At 40.5% G+C, this 20373-nt stretch overlaps 1 protein-coding gene and 1 pseudogene across 1 annotated transcript; one reads left to right on the top strand and one right to left on the bottom strand.

Moving 5' to 3' along the window:
- Positions 1 to 13325: 13325 nt before the first annotated feature.
- Positions 13326 to 19959, bottom strand: LOC110287206 (melanoma antigen preferentially expressed in tumors-like). Its single transcript, XM_021153862.1, has 5 exons — positions 19942 to 19959; positions 18442 to 18560; positions 15735 to 16034; positions 14671 to 15255; positions 13326 to 13883 (listed from the first exon to the last, which is right to left on the bottom strand). The coding sequence occupies exons 3-5, from the start codon at positions 16028 to 16030 to the stop codon at positions 13370 to 13372; spliced, it is 1395 nt and encodes a 464-aa protein (XP_021009521.1). The 5' UTR covers positions 16031 to 16034; positions 18442 to 18560; positions 19942 to 19959; the 3' UTR covers positions 13326 to 13369.
- On the top strand, positions 16124 to 17097 carry LOC110286385 (ribosome biogenesis protein NSA2 homolog; annotated as a pseudogene).
- Positions 19960 to 20373: the final 414 nt, after the last annotated feature.

The raw sequence follows: 20373 nt of genomic DNA, 5'->3' as shown, positions 1-20373 counted from the left end.
TTGTATCACTCTCCCAGAAAAACGACTGTGATCTTCAAGAGTTCAGCTGGTGTCTCTTGTGAGACTAGGCCAGAGCCTAGCAAACACAGAAGTGGATGCTCACAGTCAGCTATTGTATGGATCACAGACCCCCCCCCAATGGAGGAGCTAGAGAAAGTATCCAAGGAGCTATAGAGATCTGCAACCCTGTAGGTGCAACAACATTATGAACTAACCAGTACCCCGGAGCTCTTGACTCTAGCTGCATATGTATCAAAAGATGGCCTAGTCGGCCATCACTGGAAAGAGAGGCCCATTGGACTTGCAAACGTTATATGCCCCAGTACAGGGGAATGCCAGGGCCAAAAAATGGAAATGGGTGGGGAAGTGGGGGGGGGGGGAGGGTATGGGGGACTTTTGGGATAGCATTGGAAATGTAATTGAGGAAAATACGTAATAAAAACAATACTAAAAAAAAAAAAAAAAAGAGTCCAGCTGGGACTGCTCTCTGAAGATCACCACAGCCTAGCTTGGTGAGTGCTGATGTTCTCTCTCTGGAAGAAGGGGTTAGGGAGGGCAATGGGACCCTCACCTGAGTACCCAACTGCCCATATGAACTCGTAAAAGGCAATCTTGCTCCTCTAATTTCAGGCAACAATTAGATCTCTTGGCAGGCCTGGACTGTAGAGTTGAGAAACAATGAGAGGGGAGACTAGAAGAGGACACACCAGGTATACAGCCATAGTGGTGGGGGCAGGGATGTGATGGCAGGGTTCATGCATTCTACCTTTGTTACATGATTCAAAGGGGCTCCCTGTGTGACCTCTGGATAACTTTTCTGTGGTGGTTTCAATGAGAATGACCCCCAGAGGCTTATATATTTGAATGCAGGAGGCAAAGACTATTATAAAGATTTTCTTATAATCAAACAGTCCATAGGCAGAGAGCAACAATGGGCCTCCTCAAGACCAGTGTCTCCAGGTTATCCCCCCAGCGAACGTGCACCCCAGGTTACAAGTCCACTCCCTGCCTAACGACAACCAATGCAGAGAGCAGCAGAAATTAGGTTTATGATATGACTCCCAGCACCAGGCAATAATGTTGAAGGCTAAAGTAGCTCTCCAATTAGATGCTTGCACACATACACCCTGCTTGTTGTTTACTATAAAGTCTTGCCCTGATAGATATTTGGGGCTCCACCACCACCAAAACCTTCCTGTGTAATAGTGGTGTGTTGGGGAGGGTGAGATAGGTTGAATGGAATAAAGACCCTGCTGTGAGTTGCATCAGATTGGCACCTGTCTGTTTTGGGGGGTGGGGTGGGGAGGATCACTAACAATCCCCAGCAAAACACTTTGGTGCATTGGCCAGGAAGTAGCACAGGACTACTGATCTGGAGGGTCTTGAAGCTGGCACAACTTGTCTAGGTATTTGTGGGGATTCTGTTTTTGTTGTTGTTGTTTTATTTTGTTTTGTTGTTGTTGTTGTTTGTTTTCTCAAGGCAGGGTTTCTCTGTATAGTCCTGACTGTCCTGGAACTCATTCTGTAGATCAGGCTGGCCTTGAACTCAGAAATCCACCTGCCTCTGCCTCCCAAGTGCTGGGATTAAAGGCCTGCACCACCACTGCCCGGCTGTATTTGTGTTTTTATGTTTGTAACACTGTGTTAATCTTCTTGCCTTTTCCATCTGAGAGCTGAAGTGTCTGAGCTTTCTGTGTGAGATCTGCAAAGCAGAATTGAAGCAAGCTTGTGTCAGGTAAACGTGGTAACTCTTCCAGCTGTCCTGAGATGATTTATTTGTGTGGAAGCTGGTGGCTTGTGTTGCCATGGTAATTCTTCTAGGTTTGTGCTGCACTGAGGAATCTGTCTGAGTGTCAGAAGCTTTTTATGTGGTCTCAACAGGTGAGTACTTGCACAGTGGCTCAAAAGCTTGTGATTTGTGTGGAGGCTAATTTGTCTGAATGTTAGAAGCTTTCTGTGAGACCTACAGGTAGAAACAAAAACTTGTGTAAAGATAAATGACTTATGTTGCCATGGTAAATTTTACTGGTCTGATTAAACATCTGTGAAGTGCTGAGGGTTGTCATGTGTGTGAGCGCCACCTTCTGGTTCGTTCCTGTTACTACAGACTGTATTTTTTCTGGTTTTGTTTTTTGGCTGCTGGCTGTCTCTGTTCACAGATTGACTAGCACCACACCCGTCTTCTGTGACTGCCACTTCTGGTTCTTTCCTGTTACTTCAGACTGTATTTTTTCTGGTTTTGTTTTTTGGCTGCTGCCTGTCTCTGTTCTCAGATTGACTAGTGCCACATCCATATTCTGTAACTGCCACCTTCTGGTTCATTCCTGTTACTACAGACTGTATTTTTTCTGGTTTTGTTTTTTGGCTGCTGCCTGTCTCTGTTCTCAGATTGACTAGTGCCACATCCATATTCTGTGACTGCCACCTTCTGGTTGGTTCTTGTTACTACAGACTATTTTTTCTGGTTTTGTTTTTTGGCTGCTGGCTGTCTCTGTTCTCAGATTGACTAGTGCCACATCCATATTCTGTGACTGCCACCTCCACCTTCTGGTTTGTTCCTGTTACTACAGACTGTATTTTTCTGATTTTGTTTTTGTTTTGTTTTGTTTTGTTTTGGATTTTTTTTGGGGTGCTGGCTTTCTCTGTTCACAGACTGACTGGCACCACACCCATCTTCTGTGACCACCACATTCTGGTTGGTTCTTGTTACTACAGCCTCTATTTTTCTGGTTTTGTTTTTTGGCCTCTGACTGTCTCTGTTCACAGATAGAGTGGTACCACACTAGTCTTCTGTGACTGCCAACTTCTGGTTCGTTCCTGTTACTACAGACTGTATATTTTACATGTCCTTGTTACTACAGGCTGTATTATTTTCTAGTTTAGGTTGATTTTTGTTTCTAGTTGTGCCTTTTTCTGTTCTCTGATTCAAAACAGCCTCACATCATTCTGGGTACAAGGCCTTGAATTTGTTTTGGTGGTCATTTTCAATTAGGATAGACATATCTGGGAACCATGGCTACATAGGGGCCAGGAGACATCCTGAGCCTCAGTTTGGGTAGATGTGGGCTCAGGGAGCAGAGGTATATACCTGTCTGGGAACAGGGTCTTAACTTTGTATATGGCCAGTTTCAGCTAGGGTACACATATCTGTAAGCTGTGGCTAAGGCAGGGCCAGGAGATATTATGAGTCTGGGGTGGGCATGGTTCAAGGGGGCCATGAGAAACCCAACAATCTTGTTCTTTTCTTGTGGGTGTGAATCATTTTCTGGTATTTCTCATTTTTGCCTGACAGGCAGAAAAGGTTGGACTTGTGTTTTGGGTGTTATAGGGAGGTCTTTTACATGAGCACCACTTTCTGGTAGTTTTTTTGTTTTTGTGACAAACAGGGAAAGGGTTTTTTTTTTTTTTGTAGTTTTGTATGTTGTCTTTCTGTTTCTTATTATAAAATAACATTGACAGGATGACTTTGACAAGATAACTCTGACGAGATAGCTTTAATGAGATGACATTGACAAGTGGACTTTTTAACAAGGTGACATTGATGAGATAACTTTGACAAGATGACTTTGATGAAGTGACTTTGACTTTGATGGACTTATTAACATGAGATAGGCTAACTCTATCACATTCTGCAGGTTCCCTTCACTACAGAAGAGGCCAAGAAGCTGGTTCCTGGCCCCATAGTGTGTCCTCTCCAATATGCTTGCCTTCTCCTAACTCACCCAGATGTTAATACCGTTGAAGGTAAATGAGACTCTTGGTGTACTGTCAGACTCAGTTGGTAGGTCACAAGGTGACCACAAGATGGTTCACAAATTGGCCAGCGTGTACAATATTAGGTAGAGAGAAAATAAAAGTCCTACAGCTTTTTTTAGAGAGGCTAATGGAAGAATTTTGATAATGCCTCATGGACTCTAAATCATCAACAACAAAGGCAGCAATCACTCTAGCTTTATTAAGAAGGAAACACCAAATATTGAGAAAAACCTCCAGAGAGCTGAAAGATTAAGAGGAAAAAAATTGAGACATAATGAATGACGGAGAGAATATTTAATAAAAGAGAGATTATAGAGGAAAAGTAGATGAGAGCACAGAAGCAACAGATTGAGACTTAGCAAAGATCCTGTTGGCAGCCAAAACCAAACCAGAAGGCCATAGAAGACACCTAAAAACAGATAGTCTTAGATGAAGAAGATGAAGGGTGTCCTAAAAATCAAATGTGCCCCTCTCCAAGTACAGGATAACCTTAGAAATAAAAAAAAACACTTCCCAGGGACAATAGAGACAAAACATGAACTCAAGATCACTTAGATGTCCTAAAATTTTGAAGTATTGAGTGTCCTATAAGAAGGCCTTACTCTGTCAACTACAGGTGACCTCCCTAGACCTGGGGGATGCATGTTCAGACTCTGGGTCCTGACATCAGCTAGTGGCCAATGTGTCACCAATTGCCAGAAGCTTCCCTCTCCCTGTTTACACATCAGTGCAGCAGTATCCTCCTGGTTAAAGATGATGCCAGAAGGACTCATTACCAGCCTCTCTTCTTGAATGGCCCCAGGATAACTTTTCAGCTGCCTGACCCTGACCTCAATTGATGGGCCTCTGCATGAATGCTCAGATGGATGCAGAGGTCACATGGTTCACCAATGGCACCAGCCTCATTCCGGATGGACAGAGGTATGCTGGGGTAGCAGTGAACTCAAACACTGAGGTAATATGTGTAGAGCTACTCCTGGCAGAAGCCAAGAAAGCTGAACTGGAAGCTCTGACCAAGAGGCTTTAGAGCTGAGAAAAGACAAGAGACACAGATGGTGGGTGTGCCTTTGCTTCTGCTCATTTCCATGGGGCTATTTATAAGGAGAGAGGCATTCTGATGGCAGAAGGAAGGACTAAATTCCATCCCAGAGGGCAACAAGACAGCCCAAATGGGTGGACCTAGAAATTGGGCCCCTCATGACCTTGATTGCACTAGACCCAGGAGACCCCACACTCTCTGATCTGACAGAAGTTGTGATCTGGGCCAAAAACCTGCCCATGTCTCAGTGTCATAAGAGATGACAGAGGACAGCTGACTACAAACTAATTGTACCAGAGAAAATGGGTCTGCACATACTGAAAAAGATCTATGGTTCTTCCCACATGGCATCCCAATGAATGCAGGACTTAGTCTGCTGGTCCCACATCAAAATTAGAGATGCCAATTTGAAAATAGTTGAAATTGTTAAAGACTGTAAGGCCTGTCAATTGACTAATGCAGTTACCAATGAAAAGGACCACAATACTCAATACTGGAGAACCAAGCTAAGAGTCTATCAGAAAATGGACGTCATAGAGATAAAACCAAGAAAACTCAGCTACAAATATTTTCTGGTGTTAACTTTAGCCCTGAGATTGGGTCCTAGTCAAGAGACACTGCCAGGGGTCACTAAAGTCTCACTAAAAGGGTCCCTGTGCTACAGAATTACAGTGTGGATCCATCACACATCCATGTGCAGTTGAAGACCCACGCTAGCAGGAGGAGAATTCAGCCTCAAGACTCCCTCCTATCTCCCACTGATGGGCCCCTACCCATGCATCAGGGACACCACAAAGACATAGCCCTGTTACTGTTTTCATGAAGCTTCAGGAAGTCCCATGATTGGGCCTTCTAGTCACAGAAAAAGGGGTGGGGGAGTGAGAGGCCAATGCTTTTAAGTTCAGACTCCATTTTAGAGAACCTGACCTAAGTTTGAACTCAGGCAAACTAACAGGTTGGTACCTATCATTAGTTTCCTAGTTGTCCCCCAACAAAACCAGAGCCTAGCTCCAGTATCTAGGCTAATCCCCAACAAGACCAGAGTTTCCAGGTTACAGCCTCAATAAGACCAGTGTCTCCAGGTTATTCCCTCAACAAACCTGCACCTAGAGGTTACAAACCTACCCCTGCCTAATGAACACCAATGCAGAGGGGAACAGACATTAAGTTTATGATATGACTTAAGTTTATGATTGGCACCAGCCAATTGTGTTATAGGCCACATCAGCTTTCCAATTAGATGCTTGCATACATACTCCCTGCTTGCTGCTTACTATAAAGCCTTGCCCCGATAGACATTTGGGGCTTTCCCCCCATGCCCATCAAAACCATCCTGCATGACAGTGGTGCATTGGGGGGGAAGGTTGAGCTAGCTCAAATAGAATAAAGACCCTTCTGTGAGTTGCATCAGATCAACTCTTGTGTGTTTTGAGGGGATCACTAACATTTCCCTGGCACAACACCAGGAATAGATGTACCATATTAACTAGGTGTACCACCCTTAGGCATATACTCAAGGACCTTTATGTCTTACTATAAAATCACTTGGTTCATCCATACGTATTTCTGCTCTATTCACATTATCAAGGGTATGCAATCATCCTAGATTTCTATCAATTGATGAATGTATAATGAAAATTTCTAAGCTGTAAAGGCAAGTGAAATGTAATTTTCAGTTATATGGATATAACTGGTAAACTACACACTGTGCAGTTTCTTATTCCCCAAATAACAAAGAACTCATATTCTTCCTCATCTGAGAGACTTGTCTTCAATTTGTTTATGTATACAGGGACTACTTATGGAAACTAACAAAATAGAAATGGTTCATTGGCAAGGGTGGTACATTTAGTGATACAGATAATAAGATATAGGTGAAGTTAAAAAAAAAGAGGGGAATACTGGAAGCAGAAGAGTTCATATAAATAGTAGAATGATGGTAATGGGTAAATATGGGACCAAGGAAAGATGCAATACAAATGTTCTGATTAGGTTTTTGCCAACTAGAGTTGCCACAGCTAGAGTCAAATTAGAAGAGGAATCTCCATCTGATTGGCTTGCAGGTAAGCCTGTGAAAGATTTTCTTAATTAAAGATTGAAATAAGAGGGACAACCCTACCATGAGCAGTGTCACCCCTAGCAGCCTTGCATTGTATAAGAAAGCAGAATGAAGAATCCATGGAGAGCAAAGGCTAAACAGTGGTTCTCTGTGGCCCCTGCCTCATTTCCTGTCTTCAGTCTTCTACCTTTAATTTCCTGATTTGAGTCTCTGTCCTGTCTTTCCTTCTTGATGAACTGTGGTTGGCATTTGCAAGTCAAATAACCCTTTCCTCCTCAAGTTTCTTTCCATCATGCTGTTGTGATCACAGAAATAGAAAGCAAACAAACTCACAGTCAGCTATTGGATGGATCACAGGACCCCCAATGGAGGAGCTAGAGAAAGTACCCAAGGAGCTAAAGGGATCTGCAACCCTATAGGTGCAACAACAATATGAACTAACCAGTACCCCCAGAGCTCTTGACTCTAGCTGCATATGTATCAAAAGATGGCCTAGTCAGCCATCACTGGAAAGAGAGGCTCATTGTACTTGCAAACTTTATATGCCCCAATATAGGGGAATGCCAGGGCCAAAAGAATGGGAATGGGTGGGTAGGGAAGTGGGGGGCGCTATGGGGGACTTTTGGGATAGCATTGGAAATGTAATTGAGGAAAATATGTAATAAAAAATATTAAAAATTAATTAATAAAAAAAGAAGTCAATAGAGGCCATTGGTGAAGGTGCAGCTTCAGTTCCAATGGATGCCCCAGTATTGAAAGGGTCATGTTTAAGACTTGGCATTATGTGGCAGAATTATGGTCCCTGAAGAGAGGCCAGGAGAGGCTGTTGGGGAAAGTATAGCCTGGGTTGAAATGGAGAACCTAGGATATTGGAGATGCTAGGACTATACGCTGTCCACCAAGGACAGCAGCAGAGGTTCAGTAGAGCTAGCCTGGGCCCATGAGACATGCCACATGTGCTGTAGATTACAAAGACAAAAATGGGACTACTCAAGACTTTTGGATCCCACAGGAATATGAATAAAGTCCAGATACAGGATACTGAATTATTTACACTGTTGAAGTTTGGATTTGCGTTAACATGATTGCAACACTGCCGTTACCATTCTCTTTTGCAATAAAAGTACGTAACTTATTTTTAATAGGATTTTACAGTTGAGAGACTTCAGAATTGTAAAAACATGTTGACTATTTGAAAGAGAATGAACTTTTAATGTGTTTGAATTAAAAAAAAACTTTGGGACTTTCAAATTTACACTATTTTAAAGTGTAATATTAACATAAGATCTTGAGTACAAAAAAGAATGTGAAAGTTATGGTTTAATAATGATGCATTTGTGTGTTAGCAAAAGATCAATTATTCTTGTTAGATTTTCTCAGCTTGACACAAGTTGGTGTCATCTGGGAAGAGGGAAACTCAACTGAGAAAATGTCTCCATCAGATAGGCTAATAGGCAAGCCTGTAGGACATGTTCTTGTTTAATGATGTGTAAAGACCCAGTCCACCCCTTGGTGCATGGTTCTGGGTTGTATAAGAAAGAAAGCAGAGTGAGTCATAAAGACAAACTAGTAGGCATCATTCCTCCATGGCCTCTACTTAATTCCTGTCTCCAGTTTCCTGCCTTAAGTTCCTGCCCTGACTTCCTCATGTAATGGACTGTGATTAGAAGTTATAAGCTAAATAACCCTTTCTTTGCCCAGTTGTTATTGGTCATGGTTTTATATCACAGCAACAGAAAGCAAAATGGTACATCAGGTAAAACAAATATAGTAAGCACAATAGTAAATAATATATGATAGAACAGGAGGAGAAGCAAAGAGCAATAAGTTTAAGAGGGATGGAGACAGGGAGAGGGAATAATGAGGATCACTTAACCAAAACTAAGGATATATGAAGAAGCCTTATAAAACCTAACTAATTTGTAAGCTAATTTAACAATATAGTTTTTTTAAGCCATTTGAATAGAAGTCCCCTGCATTTGTGAATAGTCCTGTTCCCAAAAGACATGGGTTATGGAATAAAAATTTCAGTAATGCAAACAATCAACTGTGAATGTTCAACTATAAATGGGACATCTAATATCAATCTATACCCTAAATGTTCAGGGAACATTATGGACTAGAACTAGAAAACAAACAAAACAAAGCAAAGCAAAACATAAGAGCTGAACGATGAGAAGAGTGAAGTCTCCTCTGGGGCGTGTCATGGCTGTTGCACACATGAACCCACAGCAGCCTACCACTGCAAGGCCTCCCCAAGATCAAGCCAGTTAAAAAGTCCATCATAGATGGGGGAGGGATCCCTGAGCTATTTAGAGTTGATGGCTGTTGAAGAAGGCAAAGTCAGTTTTGTTCAGAACTAACAGGTTCCTCATGCCCTAGTGGATGACCCCACAACCATGTGTGTATATGCAGTACTAATTTAATTTAGTGGGTCAAAATAAACACATAAATAATCATAAGAGGATCAGAAGTTGGAAAGGAGATTTGTTGGGTGAGGGAGTTCAATGATGAAGTGAAGCATGGGGTATGCTCAAGACACATTATACACATGTGTGAAATTTTGGAAGAATATATAAGAATTATTAAAAATAGGAAATAAAATATTTTAAAGTCAGCCATCATTGGGAAGAGGGGCCCCTAGGTCTTGCAAACTTTATATGCCCCAGTACAGGGGAATGCCAGGGCCAAGAAGTGGGAGTGAGTGGGTAGGGGAGCAGGACAGGAGGAGGGTATAGGGAACTTTCGGGATAACATTTGAAATGTAAATGAAGAAAATACCTAATTAAAAAAAAGAAGAAAAAATATTTTAAAGTGACAAAAATAAACCATAATATACAATCAAAAGGCAAAATATAATAAAAGTTCATTAGATTAAAAATGTTTCATCATTCAGCATTGTTTACATGGCAGAATAGATTTGAGATCTTATCCTCCCTGTGAGGTTTCATGTAGCAAACATTTTCACTACTAAAGCCATGATGAAATGACTTTGAACTCCATATCCTGTTGTATTGACCTACTGAGAGCTACAGGGTTACAGGTGCTTTCTCTAAATTGGTCTTACTACATCCTCCCATTTGAGCCATGTCTTTACAACAGACTGTTAAAGTACATCCACACCTCTCTCGTTAGTAATCTTCTAAATGTATAGCAGTTGTTATTGGTCTGTTATTAATGAGCAGAACATTCCGCCATTCTATGTTTCCATCTTAAACAAGCCGTGTGTGTGTGTGTGTGTGTGTGTGTGTGTGTGTGTGTGTGTGTGTCTGTGTGTGTGTGTGTGTGTGTTTCTAGGGAATGAATGATTTAAGCTCACTTCCCTCACTAACATGAGTCATCGAAACTCAGCTTTTATTTGGTCATTTTATGTGAATTTCACATCTCCATGTTTTCAGTAGTGTAACTCTGTAATGTTACTGCTAAAGATTGTATTCCTATGGCTCTGATTCCTCTCCTTATTTCATTCCTCTCCTTATTGCAAGGTCTTTTTTCTTTCTAACTTTTCCATCCTTTGTAATTTTACCTTTGACTTTGGGTAGTAAAGTCCAATTAATATTTTGATCCCTTTCAGGAAACTGTACAGACAGGGGATCAGAACTTTCTGGGATTTTGTTTGTTTGTTTGTTTGTTTGTTTGTTTCTGTAGCAGTGATCCATTACTTCTCATGGGCATTATCTTAGTCAGGGTTTAACTGCTGTGAACAGACACCATGACCAAGGCAAGTCTTATAAAAAGCAACATTTAATTGGGGCTGGCTTACAGGTTCAGAGGTTCAGTCCATTATCATCAAGGTGGGAGCATGGCAGTGTCCAGGCAGGCATGGCGCAGGAGGAGCTGATAGTTCTATGTCTTCATCCAAAGGCTGCTAGTGGAAGACTGACTTCCAGGCAACTAGGGTGAGGATCTTATACCCACACCCACAGTGACACACCCATTCCAACCAGGTCACACCTATTCCAACAAAGCCACACCTTCAGATGGTGCCACTCCCTGGTCCAAGGATATACAAACCATCACAGGCATGTACTAAGCCAGTTCACGCTGATCTTCCATCCTGGTTTCCATATGTATAGTAGAGGTACACCATGTTGAAAAAAACTGAGACCAAATGTGAACTCCCCTTTGTCTGAAGCTTCCAGGGTTCTATACTGCCATACCTGATCATTAGCAATTCATAGCTGTAGGGCTTTCCATGCACCCCAAATCTCAGCCTCCTCATTCATTCCAGGGCTCCAACACTATTCTGACAAGGAAAGGAAACCACTAAGTTCTTCAAGCGCATGAAAGTCACACAACCTTAAGGCTACTGATGCTAACTGCCACATGTTCCAGTCTGTAACTCTAGCAACAATATCAAAACCCATCGTTAGACAGCTGCTCCCACTGATCCTTGCTCTCCTGACCAGGTAGCTTCAATATAATGACAGCATCATCAGTAAATTAGTAATTGCTGACTTTATATTATGTGTTTCATCATAATTCTTGGATAGCTAGAATTCTAACACACATGTGGTGAGAATGTATCATATCCAATAAGGCTGTTTTCATGAAAAAGCAGCTTTAGTGAATACTCGGGGCATAGTCCATTATGTTAGAAAACATACTTGATGTGTTAAGTGATGGTGACAGCTAGAAAAGAAATCAATCAGAGGAAGCATAGAAAGTATTCTGGGTTGGCTCCTAAATGTTTCCCCTAAAATCTTAGGTGATAAACCTTGATCCCCTCTAATGGCTTTCTTGGATGTAGTGTGAGGCAGTGAGCTTTGCACAGGCAGCCTGGTCCCCAGTTGAGCTCAGGCTTTGAACCCCGGAGATAGGACAGGTAACTTATTACCTGCAAGGGATGGAAAGTGTTTGGCCCTGCCCCTTGGGCCCCTGGCTCCTGTCACAGCTACAGCCTCCCACTGATGCCACACAGAGAGATGTGTGTCCATCAGTCACATCAATCACATAGGAGCAGCATCAAGCCCTCCCACATGCAAATAAGGTTTCCACAAGCTCTCAGACCAAGCTATTGAGAAGTTCCTCTTATCAGACCCTGACAACCCCAAAACTGTATATAAGAATCCTATCCAGAATGATTAAAGGTGTGTGAGAACTACTCCATTGTCTAAGCCTTCTGTCCTTAGAGCTGTAACACTTGGGAAGAAGTCTGCTCTCCCAAAACGCCACCTGTAACTCCACTGCACTCCTCAATGGCTAGTCGGCCTCTTGACTGCCCAGCCCGACATGACTCAGTACAAGGCAGTGTGGAGACTGCATGGCAGAGACAGAGGTGGAGCCAAGTGCAGCAGTGAAAGAAGTGGAAACAACTTCCCCTTCCTGCTTGAACTCACTCCCCTTTGCATGAACTCTCAGACACAGCCAGGCCAGAGATCTCCGTGAAAAGCCTCTGGTACGCAGGCCCACAATGTAGGAAAAGCTTTAGAGTGGGCCCATTTAAGGAAATAATTCATTGCACTTGTGCTCTTGACTGATATGCTGGAACCCTAGAACTCACATTTTTCTCTCTGCTTCTTGGCCTTCATGAAGTGAGACTGCATCTCTGTTCCACAGACTCTACAATGCTCTATATACCTTGCCAATGTCCCAAAGTGATGGCACTAAGTAACCATACAATGAAACCTCTGCAAGGAAGAAAAAAAATTTTTCTCCCTAAAAGTCAATTATCCCTGGTATATTCCATGTCAGAAAACAGAGTAACAGACAGAGAAGAAGCTCTTTGAAGAGATGATAGTTAAGCCATGAACTTTTGAGTAGATATCCAACAATGTGGAGTTTACTTGCTATTGAACAGAATATAACAAGAAAAAGAAAGGGAAGATTTGGTGGTCCAAATGGATAAAATAACATTACTAAGTGGTGGCTTAAGAAACAGTAGAGAACAAATCAAACATATAAGCAAATGGACTCTAAGTAGCTTCATAAAGGAGATTAGTCTTATCTGCATTTTAATTCTTAGTACTTAGAATAATACCCTCAATAGCTATGTGATGTATGAAATAATCTGAAACCTGGGAAAGGAGGAAACCAAATAGCTGAATGTGTCAATGTGTTATAGGAATAGGTTATTTTCCTCACTGATAATTCCAGATAGCTTCTCATAAATAGCTCAAAGAAGCATAAAATATGAGTAATTTAAAGTAACTTGAGGTGGAGGGGCAAAAGCCTTTTTCTTCAAAGACATCTCCCACACTACAAACAAATCCAGGAAAAGTTGCAATGGTATTGCATTATTTTAATTATTTATGAGTGGGTGAAACATACAGCATACCATGATGTAGTCATTGCATATCAGATACACAGCACTTTAGCCAGTAAGATGAAGATCAAGAACAGTAAACGGACTCTCAAAGTTCTCCATTTTCTTAGAGCTAACGTTTTTGATCAGTTTCTAACTTTAATCTTCTATAACGTACGAATTCTTACATCAGATTCTGGAAGCTCGAGAAAAGAACATTGAACAGATTACAGGTCAAATTGGGACTTGAGATGGAGTTAAACTTGGAAGTTTACTGAGAATAAGTGATCCAGTTCATGTCACTCCTCTTTGCTGCTTGTAGCATTGCCTTCAGTTGTGCTTGGACATCAGTGAGCTTCTGCCGGTCTAATCTGCCATGAAATTGCCATTGTTCATAGCAATGTATAGGGATAGGGTAAATCACGTATTTCAGCTCCATCAAAGGTGTTAAGTAATGAAGAATTCTCAGGAGCATAGGCATTGAAATGGGGTTAGAGACAAAGCTAATCACACGGAGATGGGAACACTTAGATAGGGCTGGCAGAATAGCAGAGAGTATGGCATCTGTTAAATGGCAATGGTTTATGGCCAAATGCTGCAAGGTATCTGAGAGCTTCTGCAAAAGAATCTGAAAAGGCTCACAATCATCCCAATACATTGGGTTGTTACTAAGATTCAACAGCTTTAAGTGGGTGGCCTGGGCACTCTGGGATAGAAATTTGAGATCTCTGTAAGAAATTTCACAAAATGGCAGATACAAGAAATCCAAATTAGGTGGTAAGGCTCTGTGGAGAGAAAACAAAGATAGGGTGAATGTCAGAGGAAGCAAAGCAGCCTGAGAAGTCTAGAATAAGCAGTTTTGCATACATACATCGCAACAACTAACAATAGGGGCTTTAATTCACTTCATAGATGTGTGACCTGACCCTAAGAATTTACTTTGCTATTCTCAGAATTTGTATCCTGGAGAATTTTCACAGTATGTTATGATACAGGTTTGCGCTAAAGATTTAGTGGAAAATCTTTAGCGGAAGATAAGTTTAGTGGAAAATTAATCTACTTTGTAATTACAACACAAGCAAGTGTGGAACTAGTTCACCTGCTTGGAGCAGATAGGACAGAAGGAGCAACCAACTGGAAGCTCCCTTTCGCCAGTCCATAAATGGCAGCCTCCACCTGCACAGCCTGAACCTTGGAGATAGCAGATTAGGAAAATCATCTGACATCAGCCTATGGGTATATGGCTAGAGTACATGCACCAGTGCTACAACATAAAGTCTTGCTTTCAGTTCCTCCTCTCTTGACTGCTAGAGAAGGACTGCATGCATATTTTCTCCTTTATATTTCTGGACTGAGCACAGTGCCTGTCCATGCTTAGCTGGCTAAGGTTTTTGTGACCCTATTGTCTCAGACTATGAGAGACACTTTCTGGCATGGCTACTTTCAAACTCTCAAGAGGACAGAGATAGAAGGCATAACGATTTGGGGGGCTCTCAGGAACCCCTAGCAATGATTTCCCCTCTGTCTTAACAGGCATTTCAGGAGCCACAGGTACATATTCCAAGTCCTCACCTGAGGAGGCTATCCAGATGATCTGTGAGGCTAAAGGAAGACAGGTTGAGCTCTTTCAGGCAGTTCATCCGCCCAAGATAGTTGAGGAATACGCGGAAGACTTTCCCATGCAAAGATCTATAAGTGATTTTAGAGAGACTCAGGCTGTCCAGATAGGTCATGCGAGCCAGAAGAGTGGTGACTTCACTCAGTGAAGCCTGATCAACTGACAGGTTCTGAATGCAAGTTAGATCAAGGAACTTCAGAGCATTTTTGGCATAAGAAAATCTATCAATTTGTAGATCTCGGCAGCAGAGGTGCAAAGACCCTGAGCTCTGCTGTACTTTATTCAGAAGCAAAGCAAAAAATTCCCTTTCTCTCAAGGTACCATCAAGGGAAAGGTCTACTAGTAGTTCCATAGGCTGGATTGCAGACTGACTCTCAGGCTTTAGATCTACAATGCTGTACTGGCTTTCTAACTTCAGAATAGAGTGTACAGAGTGAGTACAGCCATGAAAACAAGTTGGAGATCTGACACCAAAATCAGGGCATGTTGTCTTGCAGTCAACACCCTGCCTTACATCTAGGATCCTCAATTTAGGGCCCCTGTGGGGAAAAGAGAAGATAGAACATCTAAGAGATATGCAATTTTTAAAGATATATTTATTTATTTTCTGTATGTGAGTACATAAATTTTAATGTCAACTCACAGGATCAACAATGGCATGTGGGTACTTGGTCTACACTCTTTATGCCAAATACCAACAAGTCTATCCCATGAAAATTCAACCTCCTTTAATTGTTTTCTCCCTCTTTTATTAACCTCAATTCCTCTCCAGTGCTTAAGTGAGTGGTTTTTCTCCCATGTAATAACACCTGCATGTAAACCCCACCAATTGTACCCTCAATAACATAGATTTCACAATGAACATTGAGTATATTAGCCTTTAATATGTTACCAAGTGTTGAGCCAACACTTTGGCTTGTAAATCTTCAGCATTCACAAGCTACTACCTTTGGGAGAGTGACAGTCTGCAGCATGACCTCCTGTGTCTTAACTATTTGTCTATTATATTGGGTCTTACCCAGAAGAACAGTCCTGGGCAGGAAGAAACTGAAGACTCTCAACCATGGCTTTCAGGAGTTCACGCTGGGGTTCCTGTACACTTAATGTTCCAATGTGGAGACAGGTAAAGGGCCAAATCTTCACCATTGAAGTCAGTGTCTTCTTATATCCTCCCATGAAGGCAGCAGAGAACAATGGAACAAAAAGCTCCCTTGGGATCTCCCCCAGAGAATTAATTGCTACAAGCTCATTGCTCAGTAGACTCTGTATAGCCAGATCCAAAAGTGAGGATGGGTCCCTTTCATCCATCATCATAAACCTGTATCAGGATGAGAGATATTTAGAAGTCCTGAGAAAATATTCACAGACTCTTCTTTAAAACAAATGTGAGCCCTTTCCCATTCTGGCATGAACAAAGCAGGCTGGTGGGCCAGTGACACCCAGAATTTAAGAGGATTTTGGAACCTGGAAGGTCATAGAAAGCTGCTCCAAGACTTTCATCATCCCACAATATGAATATATTGAATTGTACCACAAACAACATGGATTTTGTTTGGACTGCAATGACAAAAAGAGAAAGAAAGAAGGTTGGGAGGCCCATGAACATTCAAATAAGGCAAAAAAAAAATTGTCCTGAAGGCTAAGCCATGTCAAGAAAATACAAGTGAAAAAGACTATTAAGATGCATGAAAAGAGAAACAGCAAGCAAAAGGATGATGAGCCAACTCCACAGGGAGCAGTCCCTGCCTATCTGCTGGAGAGGGGCAGTACTCCAGAGAGCAAAAGTACTTTCCAACATGATTAAGCAGAAATGATCGCCAGGGTCAAAAGAATGGGAATGGGTGGGTAGGGAAGTGGGGGGCGCTATGGGGGACTTTTGGGATAGCATTGGAAATGTAATTGAGGAAAATATGTAATAAAAATATTAAAAATCAAAAAAAAAAAAAAGAAATGAAAAGAAAAGGTGGGGAAATGGAAGGTCTCTCTACCAAAAGTTTGTGCCCAAGGAGAATCAGAAGTATCGAAAGTTATTAGAACAGGGAAAAAAAAAGGCATGAAAGAGAATGGCTACTAAAGTCTGCTTTGTTGGAGATGGCTTTACAAGAAAACCACCTATATATGAAAGGTTCATTAGGCCAATGGGTCTACATTTCAAAAAAGCCCATGTCACGCACCCTGAGCTGAAAGACACCTTTTGTTTCCCAATACTAGGTGTGAAAAAGAATTCATCATCCCCATTATATACAACCCTGGGTGTGAGTTCAAAAACTACAGTGATTGAAATGAATGTGAGCAAGTTGAGCCTTGTGACACAGGAGGCAAGGTGATTTGGGGAAAGTATCCCCAAGTTACCAACAATCCTGAAAACAACGGGTGCATAAATGCGGTCTTCCTGGTTTAACAGTGATGTCATTCGTACAAGTCATTCCACTCACTACCAAACACTACCCATGGTCAGGAAAACACCATCGCTGGGATCTTTCTGAACCACCAACTAGCCTTACCCCATGTTCAGTCATCAAGAAGTATTTATTAAAGTATAAAGAAAAATAAAACACTACTCAATTAAAAAAACAAATGGAGAAAAAGCAATGGAGAAAACATATTAGTTGTACAATAAATTTGTGATGAAGATGGATAGCTATTTTTAGAATATTCAACTGTATGACAAGATTAGAAACTGATTTTTCTAAGTGTGCAAAGGTTTGCATGTGTATATACAAACATGTGTATGTATGTATGTATGTATGTATGTATGTATGTATGTATGTATGTAAGACTACCATTAGAAATCAACAGTTAGTAGAAGGCAGTGTCAGTTACCTATCTACCTGGCACCCAGTATGTCCTCTAGAAAGATACAAAGCATTACTAATGAAATTGTAAATATACATGATATTGACATAATAATCATTATTTTGGAAACAGAGAGTAACAAACCATCAAAACATCAGTTATTAAAGAGAAAAATATTGAAATTTCAGCAAGTCCTACTCCATCACCACACACTTCGGGTAGTGAAGCAGATAGACAAAAAAACTGCGAGAGATACAAATAAAGAGATATAACTAGGGACTTCAATTTGACATAAAATTACAGACAGAAAGATTGTGTTCAAAACAACCTAATAAAAAGAAAACTACATCCCAATACTAAAAGAAGTAGCTACCATTTAGAGAAGGGACTCCATTAAAAAGGCCAATTAAAATCGTTAATGCTCTCTCCCATATTTCAAAACCAAAAAGTAGTCAAACTGAAAACAGACTAGTGGATCCTCTTGGCTCTGGAAAGAATGCAAAGCTGAGAATTGAGGGTAAAACAATCATAGTTGTATATGATAAATATAAGTCTGAGACAGCTGTGAAATGACACAGTAGCTCCCATTGAGACATGTGGTTAATACAAGCTGACAACTAAATGAATGGCATTAAGTAATGGATATGAATGATCTGAAGCTTCATTGTTTGAACAACAAAGCTTATGGGGAAAGATGAAAGCAAAGATGAAGAAAAGACACAAAAGCAGAAAATAAGACTCTTGGAATATTTAAGAAATTAAATCAGAGTATTCATAACCTTTCTCTCTACCACAAAAAAATGGACAAGTGCCAGAACATAGAATGATAAAAATATGTATAAATAATGAACTATCATACAAATGAGCAAAATTCCAAGCAAAACTATTAAAACCATCTGAAAATAAACATTCTGTTTCTTGTCACATACCTAGTTTAGGGAACTTTACTATTAGCCCGTACACACTGACACCGTCCTTGGATAGAATAACTTGCCACTCAGACACCGTTCTTGTATAGCATAACTTGCTGACTGAAATAAATATTACCCTGGACAAAAGCAAAGAACAATTACATTAACTTGAGACTTCTTGGGATTGCAATTCCAAAAGTCATAACATTCAAGCAATCCTGAAAAACATGTTTCAAAGTTTTATGACTGGACTTTTTTACAATTTATAAAGCAAGAGAGTTTAATTGTGTCATCTTTGTCAAAAGCTGTGATTATTTTGTCTGAAGTAAAAGTCAAACTTGCTTGTAAGAAAGGGACTGGGCAGCCTTATGAAGCAAGGGTGATAATATCACAAACCGTTACAAACTCTAGTGACATTTGTTTCAAAAGTTGAATTTCATGTTATGTCAATGTTGGATATTCAAATATTCAAACAGAGTAGTTCAAAATATTAGTTGTAGATGTGCCTGAAGTCCAGTTTAACAAGGCTCAAGATTCCATTTTAAGGGTGCCAAAGCAATGCTGCTATTGGGACTTTATTTTTTCCCCACAATCTCAGTATCAAAAATATGTCTGTTCTCCCTGAGTAGATATATAAATCTAGTTCAATTGCAAAATACCTGCAAACACTTTATGAAATTAAATAACATGATGGCAAATTTCTCACATGAAAGAATGTGCATGAAGAGATAAGGGCAAAGGAAGGCATATGAGAAAGGACTTATTCCAGACCAATCACCCCCAAATTCCAGAAAATCTCTGAATTGACAATATCATGTTACTTATGGAAGAATAGAAAAATGGGAAGAGGAGAGATGGTTCAGCTGTTAAGTAAGAGAATTGGCCTCTCTTTCAGAGCCAGGTTTGATTCCCAGCATCCACAAAGTAGCTTGCAGCCATCTGTATCTTGAATTTTAGGGGATCCAACACCCTTTCTGACCTCTATGGGTACTACGTATGCACAGGCGCACAGGCAGACATGCAATCAAAACACTCAGACACAAAAAGTGAAATAAAAAAAAATATATAAGAATAGACAACCCAATGGAATAGCCTAGAAATAAAAGTCAACATTAATGGAAGTAAAGGGGGTCAGCAAAAGCACTGAAGCAAAGGGGACGATAATATATTTAGAATAAAATTTAAAATAGATCCATAAAATGTGCCATCTACATTACATAACATAGGTTAAAGATCTAAGAGAACAGTGAAACCAAGAGTTAGAGAGTTGGTTCACAGATGGTTAAGAGGAGACTGAGTTCAGTTCCTAGCACCTACAAGCTCACAACCACCTATATAACTCCAGATCCAGGGATTCCAATGTCTCTCTTCTGGCCTCCAGGGGCACCAGGCAAATACATGTTGCACATACATACAGTCAGGAAAAAACACCCATAAACATAAAATGGAAGTAATTTTAAAAGAAGTTAAACCGCATAGCTACTTGAAGAATATATGACAGCTCTTCATTAATCTCACCGTAGCAAAGGGCTTTCGAATATCACTCAAATTCTAGAGGCAATGAGAGAAAGCAATAAGTAATTTGATCACATTAACATGAAATCAATTCAAAATATATTTTAAAAAATTACAATGAAATCAAAAGGCAACAGAAAAATTCCAAAGACCAGTACATATCTCAAACAATTGGATAATGAACTAATTATCCACAGAAATCGAAAACTGAAAGGCAATGGACCAGAAAAATTGGTACAAAAATCTGGAAAAGAAGTGAATTTTTAATTATATAATAATGTAAAAGCACAATCCACAAACAATAAATGCCAAATTTTAATGACAATTAGGTACATGGACATAAAAACAATCACATCCATATCATTTAATTTATGTCACTTTTGGCAAAACCTTTAAAAGTAAGGCAGCATATTCTGTGGATGGGACTATGAGAAA

This window comes from Mus caroli, unplaced genomic scaffold, assembly GCF_978045245.1.
Source record: "Mus caroli unplaced genomic scaffold, Mus_caroli_1 scaffold_5, whole genome shotgun sequence".
NCBI lineage: Eukaryota > Metazoa > Chordata > Mammalia > Rodentia > Muridae > Mus > Mus caroli.
Note: the sequence above shows the minus strand (reverse complement) of the source record. Positions and strands in the feature narration are given on the sequence as shown.